At 44.9% G+C, this 25,141-nt stretch overlaps 1 protein-coding gene across 1 annotated transcript in view; it reads left to right on the top strand.

Moving 5' to 3' along the window:
* The window catches only part of LOC140426527 (NLR family CARD domain-containing protein 4-like), a 46,399-nt gene extending 29,575 nt beyond the window's left edge, over positions 1-16,824 (top strand). Inside the window, exons 5-10 of the mRNA XM_072511415.1 lie at positions 1,811-3,823; positions 4,691-4,783; positions 7,651-7,821; positions 9,258-9,350; positions 11,982-12,149; positions 15,112-16,824. Of these exons, the coding sequence (XP_072367516.1) occupies positions 1,811-3,823; positions 4,691-4,783; positions 7,651-7,821; positions 9,258-9,350; positions 11,982-12,149; positions 15,112-15,464 (2,891 nt within the window). The 3' untranslated portion in view covers positions 15,465-16,824. The remainder of the gene's footprint in view (positions 1-1,810; positions 3,824-4,690; positions 4,784-7,650; positions 7,822-9,257; positions 9,351-11,981; positions 12,150-15,111) is intronic.
* Positions 16,825-25,141: the final 8,317 nt, after the last annotated feature.

Raw genomic sequence — 25,141 nt, 5'->3', positions numbered from 1 at the left:
ATTTCCCTTCTCTGGGAATATCAGTTTTGGTTTTCTAATTCTCTGCTGTGCTCCAGTTTAACCTGTTTGATTGGCTGCCACCCTCCTCCTAAGATTACCTAACTCTGAACTTCCCTCCCCCTTGTCCCTCCATTTTCCTCCCCTGTTCAGTCTATGGTTCTTCATCTCTCTTAGCCTCACTCAGCCTCATTTTCTACCCCATTTCTCTGTTACCTTAGAAGCAGGATACGGTGGCCCTCTCCATTACCTGTTTCCCTGCAAAATATCTGCTTCCTGGATTATGATTCCTCACTGCAACCTCACTGTGGAAGAGTGTGTCAGCATCCTAGGTCTTCCATATCCATGGAAGTTCTTGGCCCTCGTAGGTTCTCCCAAACCTGTTTTCTCCTTTTGCTACATTTGTTACCCATATTGTCATCATTGGAACACAGCTGGCATTTGAAATTCCACCTTGATCTAATCCCTATTTTTTACCACCTCTTAATCCACATTTGAACATCTCATTTTCTTCTGGACCTGTCTACATCTACTTAAAAAATGTCCTTTCCTAATTACCTGCCTAAACGCTGATATTTTTCTCACTGAAATGTCCTCTCTCAAACCCGTGCTCAATCGCTGCAGTGAGTAACTCCTTATTTCATTGATGTTTCACCAACACCACTCCCAATCCTACAACTTTGGTAACTTTTTTGTCCTCTTCATTATCCATAACCTCATATCACAAAGGAATTTAAGACCAATGCGATCTCAGGCAACCATTTCATAAAAACATACATAGAAAGTAGAAGCAGGAGGAGGCCATTCGGCCCTTCGAGCCTGCTCTGTCATTCATTATGATTATGGCTGATCATCAAGTTCAATAACTTGATCACGCCTTCCCCCCGTATCCCTTGATCCCTTAGACCCCAAGAGTTATATCTAATTCCTTCCCTTTGACCATTCATTCACAAAGCCAAAACATATCCTTCTCATACGTTCTTCCTATTTCATTTCCATGCTCTCATATTCTTTCATCCTCGCCATAACTGTCCTGCACCAGCTTTTAATGCCCTTAGCCCCTAAATTTCAGTTCCTCTCTCATCCCCGTTACTTCCTCAGTACAACCAGCTCTGTCATGTCCTGTATGTTTGCCATGCCGTTCATGACCTCAGTTTGACTGAGCTGAACTGCCCACCCTATATCTTCCTCAACATAAAGACTTCCTACTTACAGTCTGTACTGAATCCACACCCATCTTTCCTGCCACTCCACAGCATTGTAATTGCCATATTCAAAGTCACAAATTACATCTGCGATGCATCTTCCGGCTCAACATTTCTGTAACCTTTGGCACCATTGACCACACCACCCGTGTCTTTCCTCTGTTGCCCAGTTGGGAGGGACGCCCCTCACCTGAATCGACTTTTATCTAACTGGCAGTAGCTAGATAATCTCCTGCAATGGCTTCTCTACCAGTCCTGACACCATTTACAAAGACGTAATCCTTCCTGCCTAACCTGCCATTGTGTGATTCCTTCAGATTCAAGCCTTTTTTCAGGTAATACTAATGCCCATCTGACAACTTGGGTGGACAATTTGCTCTGCGTACTGTTATTCCAAATGCATCCATCCAGATTTGTCTAATCAGTATAGTATTTCTAGCAAAAACAGTCTTTTTGACTTTGCTGCACCTGTTGAAAGAAGTAATTTTATGAAAGTATGTACAATGTCACCACACCTAAAAATCAGAGGGTAACTCTTTCTTTATTACGGTATAATGTGCTCTAATTGCCTGCAAACTAAATACATCGGTTTCTTTTTGTCCATGAAGGTAACATAACCAGCATCAAAAAGTACACCGAGAACAATGTGCAAATGATTGCTCAGGATTTAAGGAACCTTTATCTGTCTCCAGCTTTTCAAAAGTTCCACCCTCTTGGTGAGGAAATCGACATCATTTTTGATCTGGAAACCACATTCTCTGATGCTGTGTTCTGGAAAAAAAACACAAACAACCGCACGACAAACCAACTAAAGTTCCGGGACCTTCTGGATGAACTGAAGAACCTGTCGGTGATTGAAGGTGAGGCTGGCAAAGGCAAAACAACTCTCCTGAAGAGGATCGCATCTCTCTGGGCTTCAGGGAAACAGCCCTCACTCAATCGTTTTAAATTGGTTTTCTTTGTTAGCCTCAGGAGTATGCAGAAGGGACTGTACGAAAGCATCTGCGAACAGTTACTTAAGGAACCTTACAGCCTGGATAGTCCAACGTTCATGAAAATAATAGAGGTCCTGGAGCACAATGTGCTCTTTTGTTTGGATGGTTTTGATGAATTTAAGCCCCAAGATTACCCTGAGACCGCCAGGCTCTTTACAAAGAATGCCCAGTACAAGCACACAGTGGTTTTAACAACACGAACTGAGACCCTGAGCCAGGTTCGAAGCTACGCCGATCTTCTCGTGAAAATCGGAGACCTAAGTTACAATAGTGCTAAAATGCTGATTGAAAATGTACTCGAGGAATCCTTGGCCAAGAGTTTGTTGACCCAACTTGAGCAATCGGGCACAATGAAGGAGATGATGAAGACTCCACTTTTTGTAGTGATCGCGTGTGCCATTCAAATGGGAGACGATGACTTTGTCCCGAGGACACAGACGGCGTTGTTCCACACCTTGCACAAGCTCATGATTAATAAAAATTACTACAAAACCAGAGACTTGCCAGAAGAATATATCAGTGAGAGCATAAGACACTGTGGGGACCTGGCTTTGGATGGAATCTTTAAGTCCAAGTTTGATTTTAATATAGAAGACTTGTCATCCCAGAAAGAGGAAAGGTTGCTATTGGCTGCAGGCCTCTTGAATAAATATGCTGCCCAAAGACTTAAGCCAGTTTACAGATTCTTTCATAAATCCTTTCAGGAGTACACCGCAGGCCGGAGATTGCATGAACTGGTGACATCGAGCTCAGCGACAGAGGTTTCCAAAGGACAGATGTACCTACAGAAAATAAGTACTATCTCGGATATCACCTTCAAATACCAGAACCTACTTCTGTACACATGTGGATCCTCTAAAGGGGCCGCGGCTGAGGTAATCAAGCACATTGTTGGTGTTAAAGACCATGGAACATTTTTGCAGTTTTTAGACGAGAACGGGGAGAGTGCGAATGTAGAAACCCAGATTCAAAGTTCAGCGGAAGTGGAGAAACTTAGACTCCTAAACATGAACACTCTTGTTGAACGTGGGCTGACCTTTGTCTATGAAAGCCGTTCTCAATCTGCTCTAGCTCCAGAGTTTGAAACCTTTCTTCAAGGAAAGACACTCCACATCAATTCCCACTATATACCAGATTATCTCTTTTACTTCTTCGAACATTTGCCCTCCTGTTTAAGATCTTTAGGCCTCATTAAGTTGAAATTTTCTGGAAACCCCTTTTCTTCAAATGGAAATGAAGTAAAAAAACCTGAGAGTGAAAATCAACTGCAGCCATTAACTCGGGCTCTAATACCGGAGCCTGCCATTAAACTCTTCTATGAAACACCCTGGAATCAGACGTTTAACACTTTGCAAATCACTTTGAGAGATTTTCCGGACTTGAAGGCAAGAGAGATCAAGTGCATTGGGAAAATTTGTTGCTCTGCTTTATCTTTAATACTGCATATAAGCAAGAGTGCAGGCATCACAGGAAAACTCCATAAAATTCTGAATACCTGTGCGCGGAATGTTCAGGATCTGGTTATTGAATCCACACCATTGACTGAGGAAGATGAACAACAGATAGTAAAGATGTTCCAGTTAAAGACATTGCACTTGAATGATCTCCAAACAGAACGAAGAGAGGGTAAGCCAACAACCAGTCCATTCTTGTTCTTGTCTTCCCCTCCTGAAGATGCTAACGTAAACCTGGGTATATAGTTCCAGGGGTGCTGGCAGCTCTGCTGTCTTGGCAAATTACTATTTTTAATGTGTGAACTTATTTCAGTAGAGCATTTGACTATGGCGCATCCTTCCCAATAACCATTAATGAACACTTTCTGGTAGAGGTCTAATAGTAGTGAGGACTAAGTGTCGGATACCATCAGCAACAGGAATCTGCAATGACATTTTTTCCGTCAATAACTGCAGGAGACATAAAAGCATCTATTATGCAAATTGACACCTGCAAAGTTGTTTTCTAGATACAGTAACTGACAATAGGGCGGCACGGTAGCACAGTGGGTAGCACTGTTGCTTCACTGCTCCAGGGTCCCAGGTTCGATTCCCGGCTTGGGCCACTGTCTGTACGGAATCTGCACGTTCTCCCTGTGTCTGCATGGGTTTCCTCCGAGTGCTCCGGTTTCCTCCCACAAGTCCCGAAAGACATGCTGTTGGGTAATTTGGACATTCTGAATTCTCCCTCTGTGTACCCGAACAGGCGCCAGAGAGTGGCGACTAGGGGCTTTTCACAATAATTTCATTGCAGTGTTTATGTAAGCCTACTTGAGACAATAAAGATTATTATTATTAATATAAGTATCATTAAGTGACTGAAAGGGGCAGCGATAATCGATGGATGTATATAATTTTGATCTTAATCTTATGATCTTTGATGTTAAATCTGAACTGTTACACTCACTTTGAAACAATAATACAGGAATCAGATTAAGGAGCACCAGAATACAGAATATTGGAAATATTCCTGACTCTTTCTTCCTACTCTCTCTTTCAGGGGGATTCATTGACGGGATGCATTGTTTGAAAAACATTGAAAAACTGGTGCTGGAAAATGTGAAAATGAATGACGCTGGTGTTAAAAAAATAGGTATTGCTTAATCAAAATTGTTGTGAGTGATTCAACAGATTATCTTGCACTTATCCTGTCCACTATTTTTAGGAGCTTGTTGCTGAAACCAAAATTTTATTGGACAGAAAAGCAATGGGCCACTACATAATTAGTCAACTATGGCCCAGATTTGCATGCAATCGACCTTACAGCAACTGATAGCGAATACTGCACCATTCAGCATTTCAAAGGATCGCATTTTGGGTCCCTGTTTATCTCTGAAACAGTCAGCATTCATGTACATAGCCAATTTCAGACTGTTTCAGAAAGAGACATTGAATAACGAACGGTGATGTTCGTCACTATTAATTATTGACTGGGATCACACTTGATACCATGAGAACATGTTAAATCTGTGTTGGTTCCACTCAGTAAAACAGGAATATTTGACTGTCAAATAATATCTGCAATTCCTTCCTGCGGAGAACTCTTTGGTGATTTATCAGATGGTTCAGAGTAAAGCAACTGCACATCGTTTTCAGTGGAATAGCTGTGGCCATGTCTGGTCTCTCTATGATACAAATAGAAAATTGCAAAGTTGTTCTCTGGATATCAGAATGCAGCAGTCAACCCATACTGTAGCTCGGCTACTCTGCCTCTACTGTGATCTCTACCAGTCGACATTCAGTGTTAGATCAGAAATGTTAAAACATTACACTTCAAAAGCCATTCGCCCGATCAATATGCAGATTGAAGTCACCCATAATAACTGCTGTATCCTTGCTGCATGTACCTCTCATTTCCTGTTTGATGTCATCCCCGACCTCACAACTACTGTTTGATGGTCTGTACACAACTCCCACTAACGTTTTCTGCCCTTTGGTGTTCTGCAGCTCCACCTATACAGATTACACATCGTCCAGGCTAATGACCTACCTTACTATTGGGTTAATCTTCTCTTTAACCCGCATCGCTACCCCACTTCCCTTTCCTTTCCTTCTATCTTTCCTGAATATTGAATCCCCCTGGATGATGAGTTCCCATCCTTGGTCACCTGGAGCCAGGTCTCCGTGATCCCAACATATCCGTTAATGATTATCAGCGCAGTTGATGTATCAACCTTATTACTAGTGCTCCTTGCATTGAGACACAGAGCCTTCAGGCTGTTTTTTTTGACAATTATTGCCCGTTTAGAATTATGATATAATGTGGCTCTTTTTGATTTTTGTCGTTGGTTTTTCGAGCTTCCATTTTTCCCTTTATTGCCCTTTGTTTCTGTCCCCAACTTATTTCCCTCTGACCTCCTGTATCAGTTCCCTACCCCTGCCATATTAGTTCAAACCCTTCCCAACAGCAATGGCAAACACTCCCCCTCGGACATTGGTTCTGGTCCTGCCCAGGTGCAGACCGTCCGGTTTGTACTTGTCCACCTCCCCAGAACGGGTTCCAATGTCCCAGGAATTTGAACCCTCCCCCTTGGACCATCCTTCAAGCCATGTATTCATCTTAGCTATCCTGCCATTCATACTCTGACTAGCACGTGGCACTGGTAGCAATCGTAAGATTACTATCTTTGAGGTCCTGCTTTTTAGTTTCACTCCAATCCCCTCAAATTCAACCTCATCCTGTTTTTTTACCTATATCGTTGGTGCCTATATGCACCACGACAGCTGTCTATTCATCCTCCCCCTCCAGAATGACCTGCAGCCACTCTGAGACATCCTTGATCCTTGCACCAGGGAGGCAACACACCATCCTTGAGATTGTTTGCAGCTGGAGAAATGCCTATCTATTCCCCTTTCAATTGAATCCCCTATCACTATAGCTTTGCCACCCTTTTTCCTGCCCTCCTGCGCAGCAGAGCCAGCCACAGTGCCATGAACCTGGCTGCTGCCGCTTTCCCCTGGTGAGCCATCTACCCAACAGTATCCAAAATGGTATACCTGTTTTGAAGGCACATGACTGCAGGGGATCCCTGCACTGCCTTCCTACTCCTCTGTCTGGTGTTCACTCATTCCCTATCTTCCTCAGTAATTTTTATCTGCAGTGTGAACAACTCACTGAATGTGCTATCCACGATTTCCTCAGCATCGCGGATGCACCAAAGTGAATCCACCTGCAGCTCCAAAGCCGTCAAGCGGTCTGAGAGGAGCTGCAGTCGGTTACACTTCCTGCACGTGAAGGAGTCAGGGACACCGGAAGGGTCCCTGAATTCCTACATCGAACAGGAGGAGCATGACATGGGTCTGGGATCTCCTGCCATGACTTAACCTTTAAATTAACTTTACAACAACGGCAAGAGAGAATAAGAGAAAAGAAAACAGAAAACAAAAATAAAAAATAAAAACTACTTGCCAGTCAGCAGCCAATCACTTACCAGCTGGCTGTGATGTCATGGTGACTGAGTTGACTTCTCCCAGAATCCTCTCCTGCCGCCTCTGCTGGAGGCTGCAACCGCCTCTGCTCTGGGCTGCAACCGACAGTGATATTCCAAAAGCAAGAATTTTTTTTAAAAAAATTCCTGACAATCCCCAGAAACAATCTCCTGCTGCTCGAAAAACTGCTCCTACCCGTTGGCCAGCTGCTGTTGCAGTCGGCTTTTGAGTGGGAGATTCAGGTGGTAGAGATACAGGAATTTAAATCTCCCAAACTGCATAATGCCGCAGGTTGATTTGTCATTGGCCTCGGCTCCTCCCTGCATTACTTGCGTGCCATGTGAAAATTGAGTTTTAAGTTAGACAGAGATGCTGAATGTACCTTATTCTCATTCAGTCTTGACTGATAATACCAGCAAAAAATAAATTTGAAAACTTAGTGGCAGTGTTGATTATGTTCTTATATGCGCTGGAGCTAAAGAATTGATCCCGCTGAACTTGTTTTTTAATTTTCTTTTTTTTTTAAACCAGCTGCTAGCCTGAAGCACTTCTGCAATCTCTCCGTGTTCCATCTATCTCGGCTGACAGGTCTTGGCAACGGAATTGAAGAACTTGTCAATGAATTAAGCAGTGGTACCTGCAGCCTACAAGAAATTAAACTGGCCAGCTGCTGTCTCACAGGAAGGACCGTCACGACACTTGGTACATCGTTTTTTTAATTCTTTGATGGGATGGTGAAGAAGGCATTCGGCATGCTTGGTTTCATTGGTCAGAACATTGAATACAGGAGTTGGGACGTCTTGTTGAAGTTGTACAAGACATTGGTACGGCCACACTTGGAATACTGTGTGCAGTTCTGGTCACCCTATTATAGAAAGGATATTATTAAACTAGAAAGAGTGCAGAAAAGATTTACTAGGATGTTGCCGGGACTTGATGGTTTGAGTTATAAGGAGAGGCTGGATAGACTGGGACTTTTTTCCCTGGAGCGTAGGAGGCTTAGGGGTGATCTTATAGAGGTCTATAAAATAATGAGGGGCATAGATAAGGTAGATAGTCAACATTTTTTCCCAAAGTTAGGGGAGTCTAAAACTAGAGGGCATAGGTTTAAGGTGAGAGGGGAGAGATTCAGAAGGGCCCAGAGGGGCAATTTCTTCACTCAGAGGGTAGTGAGTGTCTGGAATGGGCTGCCAGAGGTAGTAGTAGAGGCGGGTACAATTGTGTCTTTTAAAAAGCATTTAGATAGTTACATGGGTAAGATGGGTATAGAGGGTTATGGGCCAAGTGCGGGCAACTGGGACTAGCTTAATGGTAAAAACTGGGCGGCATGGACTGGTTGGGCCGAAGGGCCTGTTTCCATGCTGTAAACTTCGATGATTCTATGTGGGTGCTGCTGCCAAGGCCAGCATGTGTTGTTCATCACTGCTTGCCTGTTAACTGAATGAGTTGCTTGCTCATTTCAGAGGGCAGTTCAGAGTCAACCACATTACTGTGGGTCTGGAGTCACATCCAGGCCTGACCAAGGAAGCATGGCCTATTTCCTTCCCTTTGGGACAGTTGTGAACAGGATGGGTTTTTACAACAATCAATGATAATATTATAATCACTATTATTGAATCTAGTTTTTAATTCTAGATTTATTAATAATTGATTTTAACTTCGGTCAGCGATCATGGTGAGATTTGAATCCATATCGCCAGGGCATTAACCTGGATCGCTGGATTTCCAGTGACATTACCACTCCACCGCTCTTTCCCTTTTTTCTGTGCTGCTTATTCTGTTTCTTTTACTATTTCATTATTCACATTCAAGCCTTAAGTCCTAAAGGCACCTTCAAGGAATACTGGTTTGGAGGAGTTACTGTGATTTTCACTTCAATATTCTCTCTTTGTTTCTTCCTCCCGTCCTTGAATTTGCAACTCCTGCCGGATCACTGGCCGGGCCTTGTCCATTCTTCACATGTTAACTTGGCAATTCAAGGGAAAACGTTTCCCGGGATTGATGCTGGCACAATTCCAATAGACGATGCAGTGAAATTGGGCGGAGAACTGCTGAGCCAACTTCCTGTAATATAAATTGTTTTTCTTCTGAAGACGATGTCCTGTTTCAATTATTGCATTGTCTCTCGTAATTCACAGCTCAGAATCTCCACAATTTACAGAAGCTGAAAGTTCTTGACCTCTCAGGAAATAACTTAAGAGAGGAAGCAATCGACGCAGTCAGTCAACTCGGTAAGCAAGACAAGTAATTCATCACATTTTCAGTTGGCTGATCTCCTGTGACATTGCTCACAGATTAGTCTGTGGTTGGAGGGTGTTTGATAAATTCAGATGGAGCTAGGTTTAATATGGCGTTTGATTCTTTAAAGCCCATACTCAGCTTCTGCATATGGGGAAATGGATGAAAAAGGTTAATCCTGAGGTCAGTTGGAGGCTTATTATGGAATTACAGTATCATAGAACAGCACAGCACTGAAGGTGGCCGTTCGGCTCATGAAACCTGTATTGGCTTTTTGAATACACAAGAACACAAGAAATAGGAAGAGGAGTAGACCACATAGTCTGCCGAGCCTTCTCCACCATTCAGTACAATCATGACTGATCTTTGGCTTCACCTCCTGTCTGCACTCCATATCTCTTAATCCCCTGAGAGACCAAAAGTCCCTATTCAGTGATGAAGCATCAGGAACCCTCCATGGTAGAGAATTCCAAAGATTCATAACCCGCTAAGTGAATTGTATTTTCCTGATCTCAGTCCTGAATGATCAGTCCCTTGTCCTGAGACTGCGCTCCCCATGTTTTAGATTTCCAAACCAGTGCAAACAACCTCTTAACATCTACCCTATGAAGCCCCTCAGAATCTTGTATGTTTCAATGAGATCGGCTCTCATTCTTCTCAAGAGAATATAAGACCAATTTACTCAGCCTGTCAGCATAGGACAATTCCCTTATCCCAGGGACCAGTCTAATAAACCTTTACTGTACTGCCTCCTTTCTTAAATGCTGAGACCAAAACTGTGCACAGTATTCCAGATGTTGTCTCGGCAGAACCCTGCATAATTGTAGCAACACCCCTGTATTCTTGTACTCCAACTCCCTTGCAATAAAGGTCAACATGCCATTTGCCTTCTGCTGCACCTGCTTGCTAACTTTCTGTGTTCCTTGTACAAGCACACCCAGGTCTCTTTGAACATTAACGTTTACAAATTTCACACCATTTAAACAAGTATTCTGCTTTTCTTATGGCCAAAGTGAATAGCTTCATACTTCCCTACAATATACTCCATTTGTCATCTTTTTGGCCACTTATTTAACCTGTCTGTATAGGTTTTTGCAGCCTCTCTGTGTCCTCACCACAGTTTACTTTTTCACCTGGCTTTGTCAGCAAACTTAGATATATTTCTCTCTGTCGCTTCAGCTAAGTCATTAATATAGATTGTAAAGAGCTGAGGCCCTAGCATTGATCCTTGTGGATGCCAACATTCCCTGCCTGCCACCTTGAAAAAGCCCTTTTTATGCCCGCACTCTGCTTCCTATCTGTTAACCATTCCTCTAACCAACCTATTACTCCCAAACCCATGAGCCCTTTATCTTGTCAATTATATTAACCTTTTGTGTGGCACCTTATCAAAAGTCTTTTGGAAATCCAGGTATACAACATCTACTGGTTCACCTTTATCTACATCCCAAAAAAATTCTAATAAATTTGTCAAACAGGATTTCCCGTTAGTAAAAGCATGTGGCCTTGTTCTAATCATACCATGTTTTTCATAGAATCATAGAACCCCTACAATGCAGAAGGAGGCCATTCGGCCCATTGCATCTGCACCGACCCGCTGAAAGAGAACCCCACCCAGATCCCCATCCTATCCCCGCAACCCCATAATCCCAGCTAACCTGCACATCATTTGGTCACTAAGGTGTAATTTAACATGGTTCTAAGTGCAGTACTAAAACTTTCTTAATAATAGATTCCAACACCTTCCCAACAACTGATGTCAGGCTAATTGGTCTGTAGCTCACTGTTTTCTCTCTCCCTTCTTTCCAAAGAAGCTATGTAGTGTTTGCCACTTTCCAATCCAGTAGGATCATTCTTGATTCTCAGGAATATTGGACATTCTACGACATCCACTATCTCGGCAGCTATTTCTTTTAGAACCCTAGGGTGTAGGTTGTCAGACCTTGGAGATTTGTCAGACTTTAGTCCCTTAGGTTTTTCCAGTGCTTTTGCTCTGCTAATACTAATTTCCTTATTTTCCTCACTCTTTTTTGCCCCTAGCTTACCATTGATATCTGGTGTGCAACTTCTGTCTTCTAATGTGCAGACTAACACAAAAATATTTATTCAGTGCCTCTGCCATTTCCTTATTTCCCATGATCATTTTCCTGTCTCTGCTTCTAAGGGACCATTGTTTACTTTAGCTACTGTCTTCCTTTTTACATACTTCCAGAAGCTATTGTAATTGTCTTTTATATTTCTGGCTAGTTTACTCTCATATTCCATTTTTTCCTCCTTTTTATCAACTTTTTGGTGGCCCTTTGCTGGTTTCAGGAAAGCAATCCAATTAGTCCCGCTTCCCATTCTTGTGCCATATCATGTCTGAGTGAAATTTCTGTGTATTAACAGCTGCCAGTGAATCTTTGGCTCCTGTCATTGGAAGGAAGCCATGTCAGAAAAGCAAGTAGGAACTCAGTAAATATTTTCCTTCCTATCTCTCTCTTCTTTGTAATACGTTTGAGATTTCACAGTGTGAGGTGTGATGCCTGAAACATGGTACACACATTTAAAGCTTTTCTACACAGGATGCTTGTATTCGATAGCAGGTTTGTAACAATATGTTGGCTTTATTTTTCTTCCAACAGTTGATCAACTAACAGTTGTCTCAGGTTTAAAGGTGTTGATGTTGCCTTTTGGGCACAATGTCAACAGTTGCCTAGGAACACTGGTAATCCAACTGAGAAGCCTAACAAATGTGACAAAGATAGGATTGCAGAAATGGAGACTGAACGACCTCGACCTTAACTCACTGGGTAAGTTAAATGTACAGGGCCCAAGTTCCCATGACAGGCCTTTGTGGTCTAAAGTGCCGTGTGCCGTGAACCAGTATCAAAAGGTGAACCAGTATCAAAAGGTAACGGTTCAAATAATTGCATTGCCATTGTTAATCAAAGTAAGTGGAAAGAAGTTAATTAACACACGTGCCTAACTATACGCTAATTCATTAATAATTGGAACATGTTTCAGTGTGGATATGAAGAAGAAAGGAAAGGCTTACATTTATATAGTGCGGTTCATGATCACCGGACATCCCAAAGCATTTTGCAGCCAATTAAGTACTTTTGAAGTCGAATCATGGTTGGATTGTAGGATACACGGCAGTCTATCTGTTTTCAGCAATCTACTACAAACAGCAACGTCATAATGATCAGATCAATATTTTGGCAATGTAGATTGAGTGATAAATATTGGACAGGTTATCTGGGATAACTCCCCTGCTCTTTATTTATTCAATATTTTAAGAGTCTGTAAGTTACATTTATTAACATTGTGAGGTTCATCATAAAAAGGGTGATAGTTTGAGTGGAGGATTAGTAAGAAAAAATGGATCCTTGTTCAAGGTGTTGCAATGAGTTGGGAAAGTTGGTGAGTGGTATTCCCCACAAATCAGTGTTGTAAACTTTACGGGCTTGAGGTTTTCAGAAGTGCCTGCCATCCTAAGAGCGGTCAGGGAGTGCAGCCCTGCTGGCTCCAACAGGCTCACTCTGTCTTTTCACCCTCTCCTCAGCATTGATTGGCAGCAGGCAAGACTTCCATCCTCACTTTGAAGGGATTCCTGCCTTGGAGATTGGCCGCCAGCTCTCCAGCCCATCCAGGCACAGCACTGAAGTGACCAGAAGAAGTACTGAAGTGCCGCGCCTGAGACTAAGTGTGGGGAGCCAGCGCCAATGTGAGTGGCTTGAGTCCCGGGGAGGGTAGAGTAGGGTATGGGGTGCTCTGGGAGGTTGTGAGGTGGGGTGATCTCGGTTTTGGTAGGATAGACCGCGGGTGGGGCAGGGGGAATGAGGGGAAGTCACGAGGTCACGGGTCCTGAGGGGAGGATGCCTCTAGTCAGAAGGGGTCTTCCACTGAAGGCCTTACCCTTTCCCATTCGAGATTGAGGATGAGAACTTTCTCTATTTCCCACCCTCTATCATCGGCTGCCCGACAGCTGGAAAATTGAGGCTGGCAGGAAAAAGCCCTTTAGTGGCCATTAATTGATTGATTGATTTGATTTATTGTCACGTGTACCGAAGTACAGTGAAAAGTATTGTTCTGCGTACAGTCCATATACATTATTCCATACATGAAAAAAAACCCATAGGACATACATAAATACACAATGTAAGTACATGGTAGAAATAGTGTTAGTGTTAGAATTACATTTTCAAAGGTTAGTACGGTTATAAGAGATGTAGGAAGAGGATCTGTGGGAGACAACTCTCAGGTAGTCGCACGCTCCAGCACTGTCTTGGAGAGATTAAGGGCCTTAATAGGGACAAGTCGGGCTTCCCGTTTGAAGTCCTTCCTACCTCACTGTAAAATTGCATTCAGTCCAGGGCAGGCAGGATTCCGAAAGGAATCCTGTCCATGCAATTTCACACTCCCGCCACCCACACCCTGCCTCAAAACCCACTGGGGGAAGAGCCTAAAATTCAGGCCCCTGTTTTTACAACATTGACAATTTGGATTCTGTAACAATGAAACAATTTTGTTAAATTTTCAGTTGATACCAAACTAGGAGAAGCAGCGGAATTTGAGGAGCTAAATTGGAAACTTTGAAATGAGTTCAACAGTTTTTGTCTAAACACTCTCCTGTGAATAACCTTGGAATGCTTTCCCACATGAACAATTTGCGGCTATATGGCACATAGTGAAATTTCATCACACAGAATTTGGTGCCAATAGGGGGGACAGTGGCCTTGTGGTAATGTCACATGACGAATGATCCAGGCAGCTGGTGGAATTTAAATTCAATTAATTGAAAAGAGAATTGGAATAAAAAGCTAGTCTCAGTAATGCTCACTGTAGCTATTACAACCACCTGGCTCACCTTGAGGGGAGGAAATCTGCCCTCCTTACCTGGTCTGGCCGACATGTGATTCCAGACCCACAGCAATATGGTGAACTATAAACTGCCCTCTGAATTGGCCTAGCAAGTCACTCAGTTCAAGGGTAATTAGGAATGGGTAACAACAGCCCCATATCACATGAAAGAATCATAGATTTCATAGAATCATAGAATTTACAGTGCAGAACGGTGCCATTTAGCCCATCGAGTCTGCACCGGCCCCACAACTCCACCCCATCATTGTAACCCAGTAACCCAAGCTGACATTTTTGGACACAAAGGGCAATTTAGCATGGCCAGTCCACCTAACCAGCACATGTTTAGAGTGTGGAAGGATACCGGAGCACCCGGAGGAAACCCGGGTGACACTGGGAGAATGTGCAGACTCCACACAGATAGTGACCCAAGCCAGTAATCGAAAAGTGGGAACCCTGTAGCTGTGAAGCAACAGTACTAACCACTGTGCTACTGTGCCGCCCGAATAAAGAGAGAAAAACGATATAATAGATATCGATGTAGGCTGTAAGGAATGTCTTAAAGGAGAAGAGAGATAGGGAAAAGGAAAGGTCCAGGGATAGAATTTCAGAGCTGAGGGCTTTTGCAGTTCAATGTTCGGCCACCAATGGTGGCGTGATTAAAATTAGGGATCCGCAGGAGGCTGGAATTAGAGAAGTGTAGAGATCCCAGGGGGTTGGAGGGCTGGGAGGAAACTGTAAAGAGAGGGAGGGACGAGCCGGTGGAGGGATTTGAAAACAAGAAAGAGAATTTTAAAACGGAGGCATTGTTGAACCAGGAGCAAATTTAAGTTTGTTTTTATTTTGTTGTCAGACAGACGGGCAAACTTGTAATTTTACATACTGCTTGTTGAATTTCTTCCCCTTCAGCTTCCTTGGTGACCAGTGGCCATCTGGAAAAACTTCAGTGTTTGGACCTGGCAGACAATTCTGTGACCACTAAAGGTTGGATAGCATTTTTTGGAGCCCTCAGAAAGATTGAAACAGGTGGCCTTTGCAAGTTGACGTCGTTAGATTTTAGCAGCCAGCTGGAATTATATCCTGAAGCATTCATGGTGAAAGAATTTGTTCAGTGGATAGTGAAGCTCCATTTCATCCACGAAGTTGTACTCGTCAATTGGATGTTTGATGAAAATGACCTGAATATGATTAAGAATGCAAAAGCATCTCAGAAAAGGGAATTTCAGTTAAGGCTTACAGAAACATACCAACAGAAAAAATGATCAGCTGGTGGATTTGAAGCATCTATCAATTTAGTTCCATTTTAAAAGTATTTTATTGTAAAAAAAAAAAGCCACCATGTTTCACACGCTGAAATGATTGTTTTTATTATAATTTAGATACATTAAGGGGTCTTACTGGATCTTAGGAATGTAGGAAAGAATATAGGAACAGCAGGAATCCATTCAACACCGTGTGCGTGTCCCGTCATTCAATTGCACCACATCTGATCTCATTTCACCTTTTGCTTCTCTAACCGTCAATGCTCATTCCCAACAACAATCCACCAGTCCCCCTTCTGTAACTTTCAATTGGCTTAACATGAACAGCTTTTTTCCAAGACAAATGGCAGAATTTTACAGCCCTCCCAGCGGCAGGATTTTCCAGTCCCCCCGAAGTCAGTGGGTTATGAACAGCTCACTGCATTTTATAGCCCCTTCCCCACCGCGACTGGCCCATAAAACACCTTCCAAAGTTCCTGATTACCATCACCCTGTGTGCAACCAGGTGCTATCTGCTACCGAGCTCTAATTTTAAAGTCATGCCCCTTGTTTTGGATACCCTCCCCATTAAAGGAAATGGAATGGTTTCTATCTACCTTCTCAACTCTTTTAAACACCTTAACCTTCTAAATTCAGAGGAATACAAACAGAATTTATGTAACCCCTTCACATAATGTAACCATGCACACAGGCTGTGAACGTTAGCAATGTTTCAGTCCCACACCGGGAACATGATAGGCCTTGGGTAGCTCTAGCCTTATGTATATCTGTACATCGGACCTCCCCGTCGTAATACCAACAACATACAGAACAGAAGGAATCCTCCCATTTAGCGAGATCTCAAAACGGCAAACGAAAACCTGGAAGCCATTTTTGTAGAGATTCTCTTCCCTACCATAGGAATTGTCCAAGAACTAATAGTGTAGAGAGAGATAAGAAGTTCTTTTCAATGAATCCGATCTACAGCACTCTGATTTGAAGACGAATGACTGGAGCCATTGGACACCGGGGATTGAGAAGAATCGCCTCTGCCCTTGAGCCACCTGCAGGATTGTGGTCTGTCACTGCCAGGTGAAACAAATGGTGAAATGTGAACAGCTAAGAACTGACGGCCAGTGATTGTGCACTCCAGGCAAGCCAAATCCATGATCAGCAACGTGCATTTGTAAGTGGAGCCTCAGGTACAAAAGAGCTCGAAACACCTGGTACAGTTTTACAGCTCAAAATGAGTTTTGCACAAAGAATGTACTTTTATTAAGTATCTATTCCACCACCTGTAAATAACCTGATTTTAATTAACTAATTATGACTTTGAAAACAAAACTGAACAATTTATTACTGTATGTTGATTATGTTCCTTATCATTTCTTTATATTTAAAAACTTTTAAGATCACCCTGCTCGTGTCTTTAATTCAGTAGAACAAGGACAATGCCAAACTCAAAGTAGAGTTCAGTGGGGATGCTTTGTTAAAATTCATTATTGTGGGATGTGGGCTTCGCTGGCTTGGCCAGCAGTTATTGCCCATCCTTAATTGCCCTTGAGAAGGTGGTGGTGAGCTGCCTTCTTGAATCAACCCAACAAGAGTGAAGGAACGCCAAAATATTTTCAAATCAGGGTGGTGAGTGACTTGGAGGGAAACCTCCAAGTGGTGATGTTCCCATGGATTTGCTGCCCTTGTCCTTCTTGGTGGTAGAGGTCATGGGTTTGGAAAGTGCAGCATAAAGAGCCTTGGTGAGTTCCTGCAATGCATCTTGTAGATGGTACACGCTGCTGCTGGGCGTTGGTTGTGGAGGGAGTGAATATTTGTGGAAGAGGTGCCAATCAAACGGGCTGCTTTGCCCTGGATGGTGTTGAGCTTCTTGAGTGTTGTTGCAGCTGCACCCATCCAGGCACGTGGGGAATAATCCATCAAACTCCTGACTTGTGCCTTGTAGGTGGTGGACAGGATTTGGGGGAGTCAGGAGGTGAGTTATTTGCCACAGGATTCCTAGCCTCTGATCTGCTCTTGTAGCCATAGTATTTTTATGGCTAATGTAGTTCAGTTTCTAGTCAATGGTAAACCCCCCCAGGATGTTGATAGTGGGGGATTCGGTGATGGTAATGCCATTGAATGTCATGGAGCGATAGTTTGATTCTCTATTATTGGAGATGGTTATTGTCTGGCATTTGTGTTGCAAAAGGTTTATTGCCACAGACAATGTTTTTGCCTGAACGACTTCCTGTGGTAGCGAATTCCACAGACTCACCCCTCTCTGGGTGAAGATACTTCTCCTCATCTCTGTCCTAAATGGACAACCTCGTATCTTCAGACGATGAGATTCCCCCCTCATTCTTCTGAACGCCAGCGAATACAATCCTAACTGACTCAATCTCTCCTCATAGGTCCGTCCCGCCATCCCAGAAATCAGTCTGGGAACTCCCTCTATAGCAAGAACATCCTTCCTCAGTTAAGGAGACCAAAGCTGTACGCAATATTCCAGGTATGATCTCACCAAGACCCTGTATAAGTGCAGCAAGACATCCCTGCTCCTGTACTCGAACTCTCTCGCAATGAAGTCCAAAGTACCATTTTCCTTCTTTACCGCCTGCTGTACCTGCATGCTTACCTTCAGTGGCTAGTATACGAGGCCACCCAGGTCTCGTTGCACATTCCACTCTATTAATTCAGATCATAGGCTACCTTCCTGTTTTTGCTACCAAAGTGGATAACCTCACATTTATCCAAATTATACTGTATCCCCCATTCATTTGCCCACTGGCTCAACTCGTCCAAATCATGCTGATGGATCTCTTTTTTTTAAAATAATATTTTATTGAAAATTTTTGGTCGACCAACACAGTACATTGTGCATCCTTTACACAACATTGTAACAATACCGATAATAATGACCTTTTTTAAATTTAAACAAAAACAACAACAAATAAATAAATATTAAATAACAAAAAATAAAAACTAGCCCTAATTGGCAACTGCCTTGTCTCAGGCCACACACACCCCCCCCCCCCCATCCCCCCCCATCCCCCCCCCCCAAGTCCTGGGCCGCTGCTGCTGCCTTCTTTGTTCTCCCCTATCTATCTTTCCGCAAGATATTTGACGAACGGTTGCCACCGCCTAGTAAACCCTTGAGCCGACCCCCTTAGGACGAACTTAATCCGCTCTAACTTTATGAACCCCGCCATATCATTTATCCAGGTCTCCACCCCCGGGGGCTTGGCTTCTTTCCACATTAGCAATATTCTGCGCCGGGCTACTAGGGACGCAAAGGCCAAAACATCGGCCTCTTTCGCCTCCTGCACTCCCGGCTCTTGTGCAACCCCAAATATAGCCAACCCCCAGCTTGGTTCGACCCGGACTCCTACTACTTTCGAAAGCACCTTTGTCACCCCCATCCAATACCCCTGTAGTGCCGGGCATGACCAAAACATATGGGTATGATTCGCTGGGCTTCTCGAGCACCTCGCACACCTATCCTCCACCCCAAAAAATTTGCTGAGCCGTGTTCCAGTCATATGTGCCCTGTGTAATACCTTAAACTGAATCAGGCTTAGCCTGGCGCACGAGGACAACGAGTTTCCCCTGTTTAGGGCATCTGCCCACATCCCCTCCTCAATCTCCTCCCCTAGCTCTTCTTCCCATTTCCCTTTTAGTTCGTCCATCATAGTCTCCCCTTCGTCTCTCATTTCCCTATATATATCCGACACCTTACCGTCCCCCACCCATTTCTTTGAGATGACTCTGTCCTGCACCTCTTGTGTCGGGAGCTGCGGGAATTCCCTCACCTGCTGCCTCGCAAAAGCCCTCAATTGCATGTACCTGAATGCATTCCCTTGGGGCAACCCATATTTCTCGGTCAGCGCTCCCAGACTCGCAAACTTCCCATCCACAAATAGATCTTTCAATTGCGTTATACCTGCTCTTTGCCACATTCCATATCCCCCATCCATTCCCCCCGGGGCAAACCTATGGTTGTTTCTTATCGGGGACCCCCCCAGTGCTCCGGTCTTTCCCCTATGTCGTCTCCACTGTCCCCAAATCTTCAGTGTAGCTACCACCACCGGACTCGTGGTATAGTTCCTTGGTGAGAACGGCAATGGGGCTGTCACCATAGCCTGCAGGCTGGTCCCCCTACAGGACGCCCTCTCTAATCTCTTCCACGCCGCTCCTTCCTCCTCTCCCATCCACTTACTCACCATTGAAATATTAGCGGCCCAATAATACTCACTTAGGCTCGGTAGTGCCAGCCCCCCCCTATCCCTACTACGCTGTAAGAATCCCTTCCTCACTCTCGGAGTCTTCCCGGCCCAAACAAAACCCATGATACTCTTTTCTATCCTTTTGAAAAAAGCCTTCGTGATCACCACCGGGAGACACTGAAACACAAAAAGGAATCTCGGGAGGACCACCATCTTAACTGCCTGCACCCTCCCTGCCATTGACAATGCTACCATATCCCATCTCTTGAAATCTTCCTCCATCTGTTCCACCAACCGCGTCAAATTTAGCCTGTGCAATGTGCCCCAATTCTTAGCTATCTGGATCCCCAGGTAACGAAAGTCTCTTGTTACCTTCCTCAACGGTAGGTCTTCTATTTCTCTACTCTGCTCCCCTGGATGCACCACAAACAGCTCACTCTTTCCCATGTTCAATTTATACCCTGAAAAATCCCCAAACTCCCCAAGTATCCGCATTATTTCTGACATCCCCTCCGCTGGATCCGCCACATATAGTAGCAGATCATCCGCATATAAAGATACCCGGTGTTCTTCTCCTCCCCTAAGTATTCCCCTCCATCCCTTGGAACCTCTCAGCGCTATCGCCAGGGGCTCAATCGCCAGTGCAAACAGTAATGGGGACAGAGGACATCCCTGCCTTGTCCCTCTATGGAGCCGAAAATATGCCGATCCCCGTCCATTCGTGACCACACTCGCCACTGGGGCCCTATACAATAGCTGCACCCATCTAACATACCCCTCTCCGAACCCAAATCTCCTCAACACCTCCCACAGATAATCCCACTCCACTCTATCAAATGCTTTCTCGGCATCCATCGCCACTACTATTTCCGTTTCACCCTCTGGTGGGGCCATCATCATTACCCCTAACAACCTCCGTATGTTCGTGTTCAGCTGTCTCCCCTTCACAAACCCAGTTTGGTCCTCATGAACCACCCCCGGGACACATTCCTCTATTCTCATTTCCTCAATTGGTGTGCCAGCAATCTGCTCGCCTTCTCTCCATATTCATACTGTACACCCTGCGCCTTCCTCCATTGTGCCTCTGCAGTGCGTGTGGTCAGCAAGTCAAATTCCACATGCAGCCTTTGCCTTTCCCTATACAGTCCCTCCTCCGGTGCTTCCGCATACTGTCTGTCCACCCTCAAAAGTTCTTGCAACAACCGCTCCCGTTCCTTACTCTCCTGCTTCCCTTTATGTGTCCTTATTGATATCAGCTCCCCCCTAACCACCGCCTTCAACGCCTCCCAGACCACTCCCACCTGAACCTCCCCATTGTCATTGAGTTCCAAGTACTTTTCAATGCACCCCCTCACCCTTAAGCACACCCCCTCATCCGCCATTAGTCCCATATCCATTCTCCAGGGTGGACGCCCTCTTGTTTCCTCCCCTATCTCCAAGTCTACCCAGTGTGGGGCATGATCCGAAATGGCTATAGCCGTATATTCCGTTCCCCTCACCCTCGGGATCAATGCCCTACCCAACACAAAAAAGTCTATGCGTGAATAGACTTTATGGACATAGGAGAAAAACGAGAACTCCTTACTCCTAGGTCTACTGAATCTCCACGGGTCCACCCCTCCCATCTGCTCCATAAAATCCTTAAGCACCTTGGCTGCTGCCGGCCTCCTACCAGTCCTGGACTTCGACCTATCCAGCCTTGGTTCCAACACCGTGTTAAAGTCTCCCCCCATTATCAGCTTTCCGGTCTCTAGGTCTGGGATGCGCCCTAGCATTCGCCTCATAAAATTGGCATCGTCCCAATTCGGGGCATACACGTTTACCAACACCACCATCTCTCCCTGTAATTTGCCACTCACCATCACGTATCTGCCCCCGTTATCCGCCACTATAGTCTTTGCCTCGAACATTACCCGCTTCCCCACTAATATAGCCACCCCCCTGTTTTTCGCATCCAGCCCCGAATGGAACACCTGCCCTACCCATCCTTTGCGCAACCTAACCTGATCTATCAGTTTCAGGTGCGTTTCCTGTAACATGACCACATCTGCTTTAAGTTTCTTAAGGTGTGCGAGTACTCGTGCCTTCTTTATCGGCCCGTTAAGCCCCCTCACGTTCCACGTGATCAGCCGAGTTGGGGGGCTTCCCACCCCCCCCCCCCCTTGCCGGTTAGCCATCATCTTTTTCCAGCTTCTCGCCCAGTTCCCACGCGGCTGTATTTCTCCCAGACGGTGCCCCCCCGCCCATCCTTTCCCGCACCCACTCCCCCCTTTCCCCAGCAGCAGCAACCCAGTAATTCCCCCCTCCCCCCCCCCCCCCCCCGCTAGACCCCCCGCTAGCGTAATTACTCCCCCCATGTTGCTCCCAGAAGTCAGCAAACTCTGGCTGACCTCGGCTTCCCCCCGTGATCACGGCTCGCCCCGTGCGGCGCCCCCTCCTTCCTGCTTCTCTATTCCCGCCATAATTATCATAGCGCGGGAACCAAGCCCGCGCCTCTCCCTCGGCCCCGCCTCCCATGGCCAACGCCCCATCTCCTCTCCCTCCCCACCTCCCCCCATCACCACCTGTGGGAGAAAGAAAAGTTACCATACCGCAGGATTAATCATACAATCCCTCTTCGCCCCCCCCCCCCCCACTCGTCCCACCACTTTGTCCAAACGTTCATTTTCGTAGTCCAATCATTCCAATTTTTCTTCTACAATAAAAGTCCACGCTTCATCCGCCGTCTCAAAGTAGTGGTGCCTCCCTTGATATGTGACCCACAGTCTTGCCGGTTGCAGCATTCCAAACTTTATCTTTTTTTTGTGAAGTACCGCTTTGGCCCGATTAAAGCTCGCCCTCCTTCTCGCCACCTCCGCACTCCAATCTTGATAGACGCGGATCACCGCGTTCTCCCATTTACTACACCGAGTTTTCTTCGCCCATCTAAGGACCATTTCTCTATCCTTAAAACGGAGAAATCTCACCACTATGGCTCTGGGAGCTTCTCCTGCTCTCGGTCCTCGCACCATAACTCGGTATGCTCCCTCCACCTCCAACGGACCCGTCGGGGCCTCCACTCCCATTAACGAGTGCAGCATCGTGCTCACATATGCCCCGACGTCCGCCCCCTCCACACCTTCAGGAAGGCCAAGAATCCTCAAGTTGTTCCTCCTTGCGTTATTTTCCAGTGCCTCCAACCTCTCCACAGATCGTTTCTGGTGTGCCTCCTGTATCTCCGACTTCACCACCAGGCCCTGTATGTCGTTTTCATTCTCTGCTGCTTTCGCCTTCACGACCCGAAGCTCCTGCTCCTGGGTCTTTTGTTCCTCTTTCAGCCCTTCAATCGCCTGTAATATCGGGGCCAACAACTCTTTCTTCATTTCCTTTTTTATCTCCTCCACGCAGCGTTTCAAAAACTCTTGTTGTTCAGGGCCCCATATGAAACTGCCACCTTCCGACTCCATCTTGGTTTCTGCTTGCCTTCTTTGCCGTTGTTCCAAAGGATCCGCTGCAATCCGGCCACTTTCCTCTCCTTTTTCCATCCGTGTCCAGGGGGAACACCCTTCTGGTTTACCGCACGGTGTTTTCAGCCGTTAAAATTGCCGTTGGGGCTCCTATCAAGAGCCCAAAAGTCCGTTTCACAGGGAGCTGCCGAAACGTGCGACTCAGCTGGTCATCGCCGCACCCGGAAGTCCTGCTGATGGATCTCTGTATGCTCCTCACAGCTCACCCTCCCATCCAACTTGGTGTCATCTGCAGATTTGGTGATATTACATTTTGTTCCCTCATCAAAATCATTAATATATATTATGAATAGCTGGGATCCCAACACAAATTCCTGCGGTACCCCACTAGTCATCGCCTGCCAATTTGAAAAAAAACCTGTTAATTCAAACTCTTTGTTTCCTGTCTGCCAACCAGTTTTCAGTGCCCCTAATCCAATGCACTTTAATTTTACATGCTAATCTCTTAAGAGGGACTTGACTTTGTCAAGAGTCTTCTGAAAGTCCAAATAAACCACATCCACTTGCTCCCTTCTACTAGTTATATCTTTGAAGAATTCTTTAGATTTGTCAAGCATGATTTCCCCTTCATAAATCCATGCTGACTCTGTTCGATCCTGCCACTGTTTTCTAAGTGCTCTGCCATACAATCATTTTTTAAATAAATCTAGAGTACCCAATTATTTTTTTTCCAATAAAGGGGCAATTTAGCGTGACCAATCCACCTAACCTACACAGTTTTGGGTTGTGGGGGTGAAACCCACGCAGACACGGGGAGAATGTGCAAACTCCACATGGACAGTGACCCAGGGCCGGGATTCGAACCCGGGTCCACAGCGCTGCAGGCAGCAATGCTAACCACTGCGCCACGTGCCACCCTTCTGCTGTACAATCTTTGATAATGGATCATACATACATTTTTCCCTACTACTGATATCAGGCTTACTGGTTTATAATTCCCTGTTTTCTCTCTACCTCTTTTTTAAAATAATGGAGTTACATTAGCTACCCTCCAATCTGCAGGAACTGTTCCAGATTCTTTCGAATCCTGGAAGATGACCATCAATGCATCCACTATTTCTAGATCCACTTCCTTAAGTACTCTGGGATGTAGATTATCAGGCCCCGGAATTTATCAACCTTCAGTCCCCTTAATTTCCTCAACACCATTTCTCCACCAATATTGATCTTCTTCAGTTCCTCCCTGTCACTAAACCCTGCATTCCCCAATATTTCTGGAATTTTATTTGTGAAAACAGAACCAAAGTATGTATTTAGTTGCTCAGTCATTTCTTTGTCTCCCATTATAAATCCCCGTTTATGCGCTGAGGACCCGGGTTTGAATCCCGGCCCTGGGTCACTGTCCATGTGGAGTTTGCACATTGTCCCCATGTCTGCATGGGTTTCACCCCCACAACCCACAAGATGTGCAGGGTAGGTGGATTGGCCACGCTAAATTGCCCCTTCATTGGAGAAAAATAATTGGGTACTCTAAATTTATTTATTTTTAAAAAAAATTTAAATCCCCATTTATGACTATAAGGGACCTACATTTGTCTTCACAAATTTTCTCATCACATACCTATAAAAATTGTTACTGTCAGTTTTTCTGTTCCCTGCAAGCTTATTATGGTACTCTATTTTCCCTTTCTTAATCAATACCTTGGACCCTCTTTGCTAAATTCTAAACTGCTCCCAATCCTCAGACCTGTTGTTTTTCTTGGCCAATGTGTATGCTACTTCCTTGGATCAAATACTATCTTTAATTTCCCTTGTAAGCTATGGATTGGCCAACTTTCATGTTTTACTTTTCTGTCAGACAGGAAGAAACAATTATTGCAGTTCCCCCATGCTCTCCTTTAATGTTTGCCATTGCCAATCCACAGTCATCCATTGAAATAATGTTTCCCAATCGCTCATAGCCAACTCACGCCTCATATCATTGTAATTTTCTTTATTGAGATTCAGGACCCTAGTCTCAGATTCAAATACTTCA

This window comes from Scyliorhinus torazame, chromosome 1 (genome assembly GCF_047496885.1).
Source record: "Scyliorhinus torazame isolate Kashiwa2021f chromosome 1, sScyTor2.1, whole genome shotgun sequence".
In the NCBI taxonomy this organism is placed as follows: domain Eukaryota; kingdom Metazoa; phylum Chordata; class Chondrichthyes; order Carcharhiniformes; family Scyliorhinidae; genus Scyliorhinus; species Scyliorhinus torazame.
Note: the sequence above shows the minus strand (reverse complement) of the source record. Positions and strands in the feature narration are given on the sequence as shown.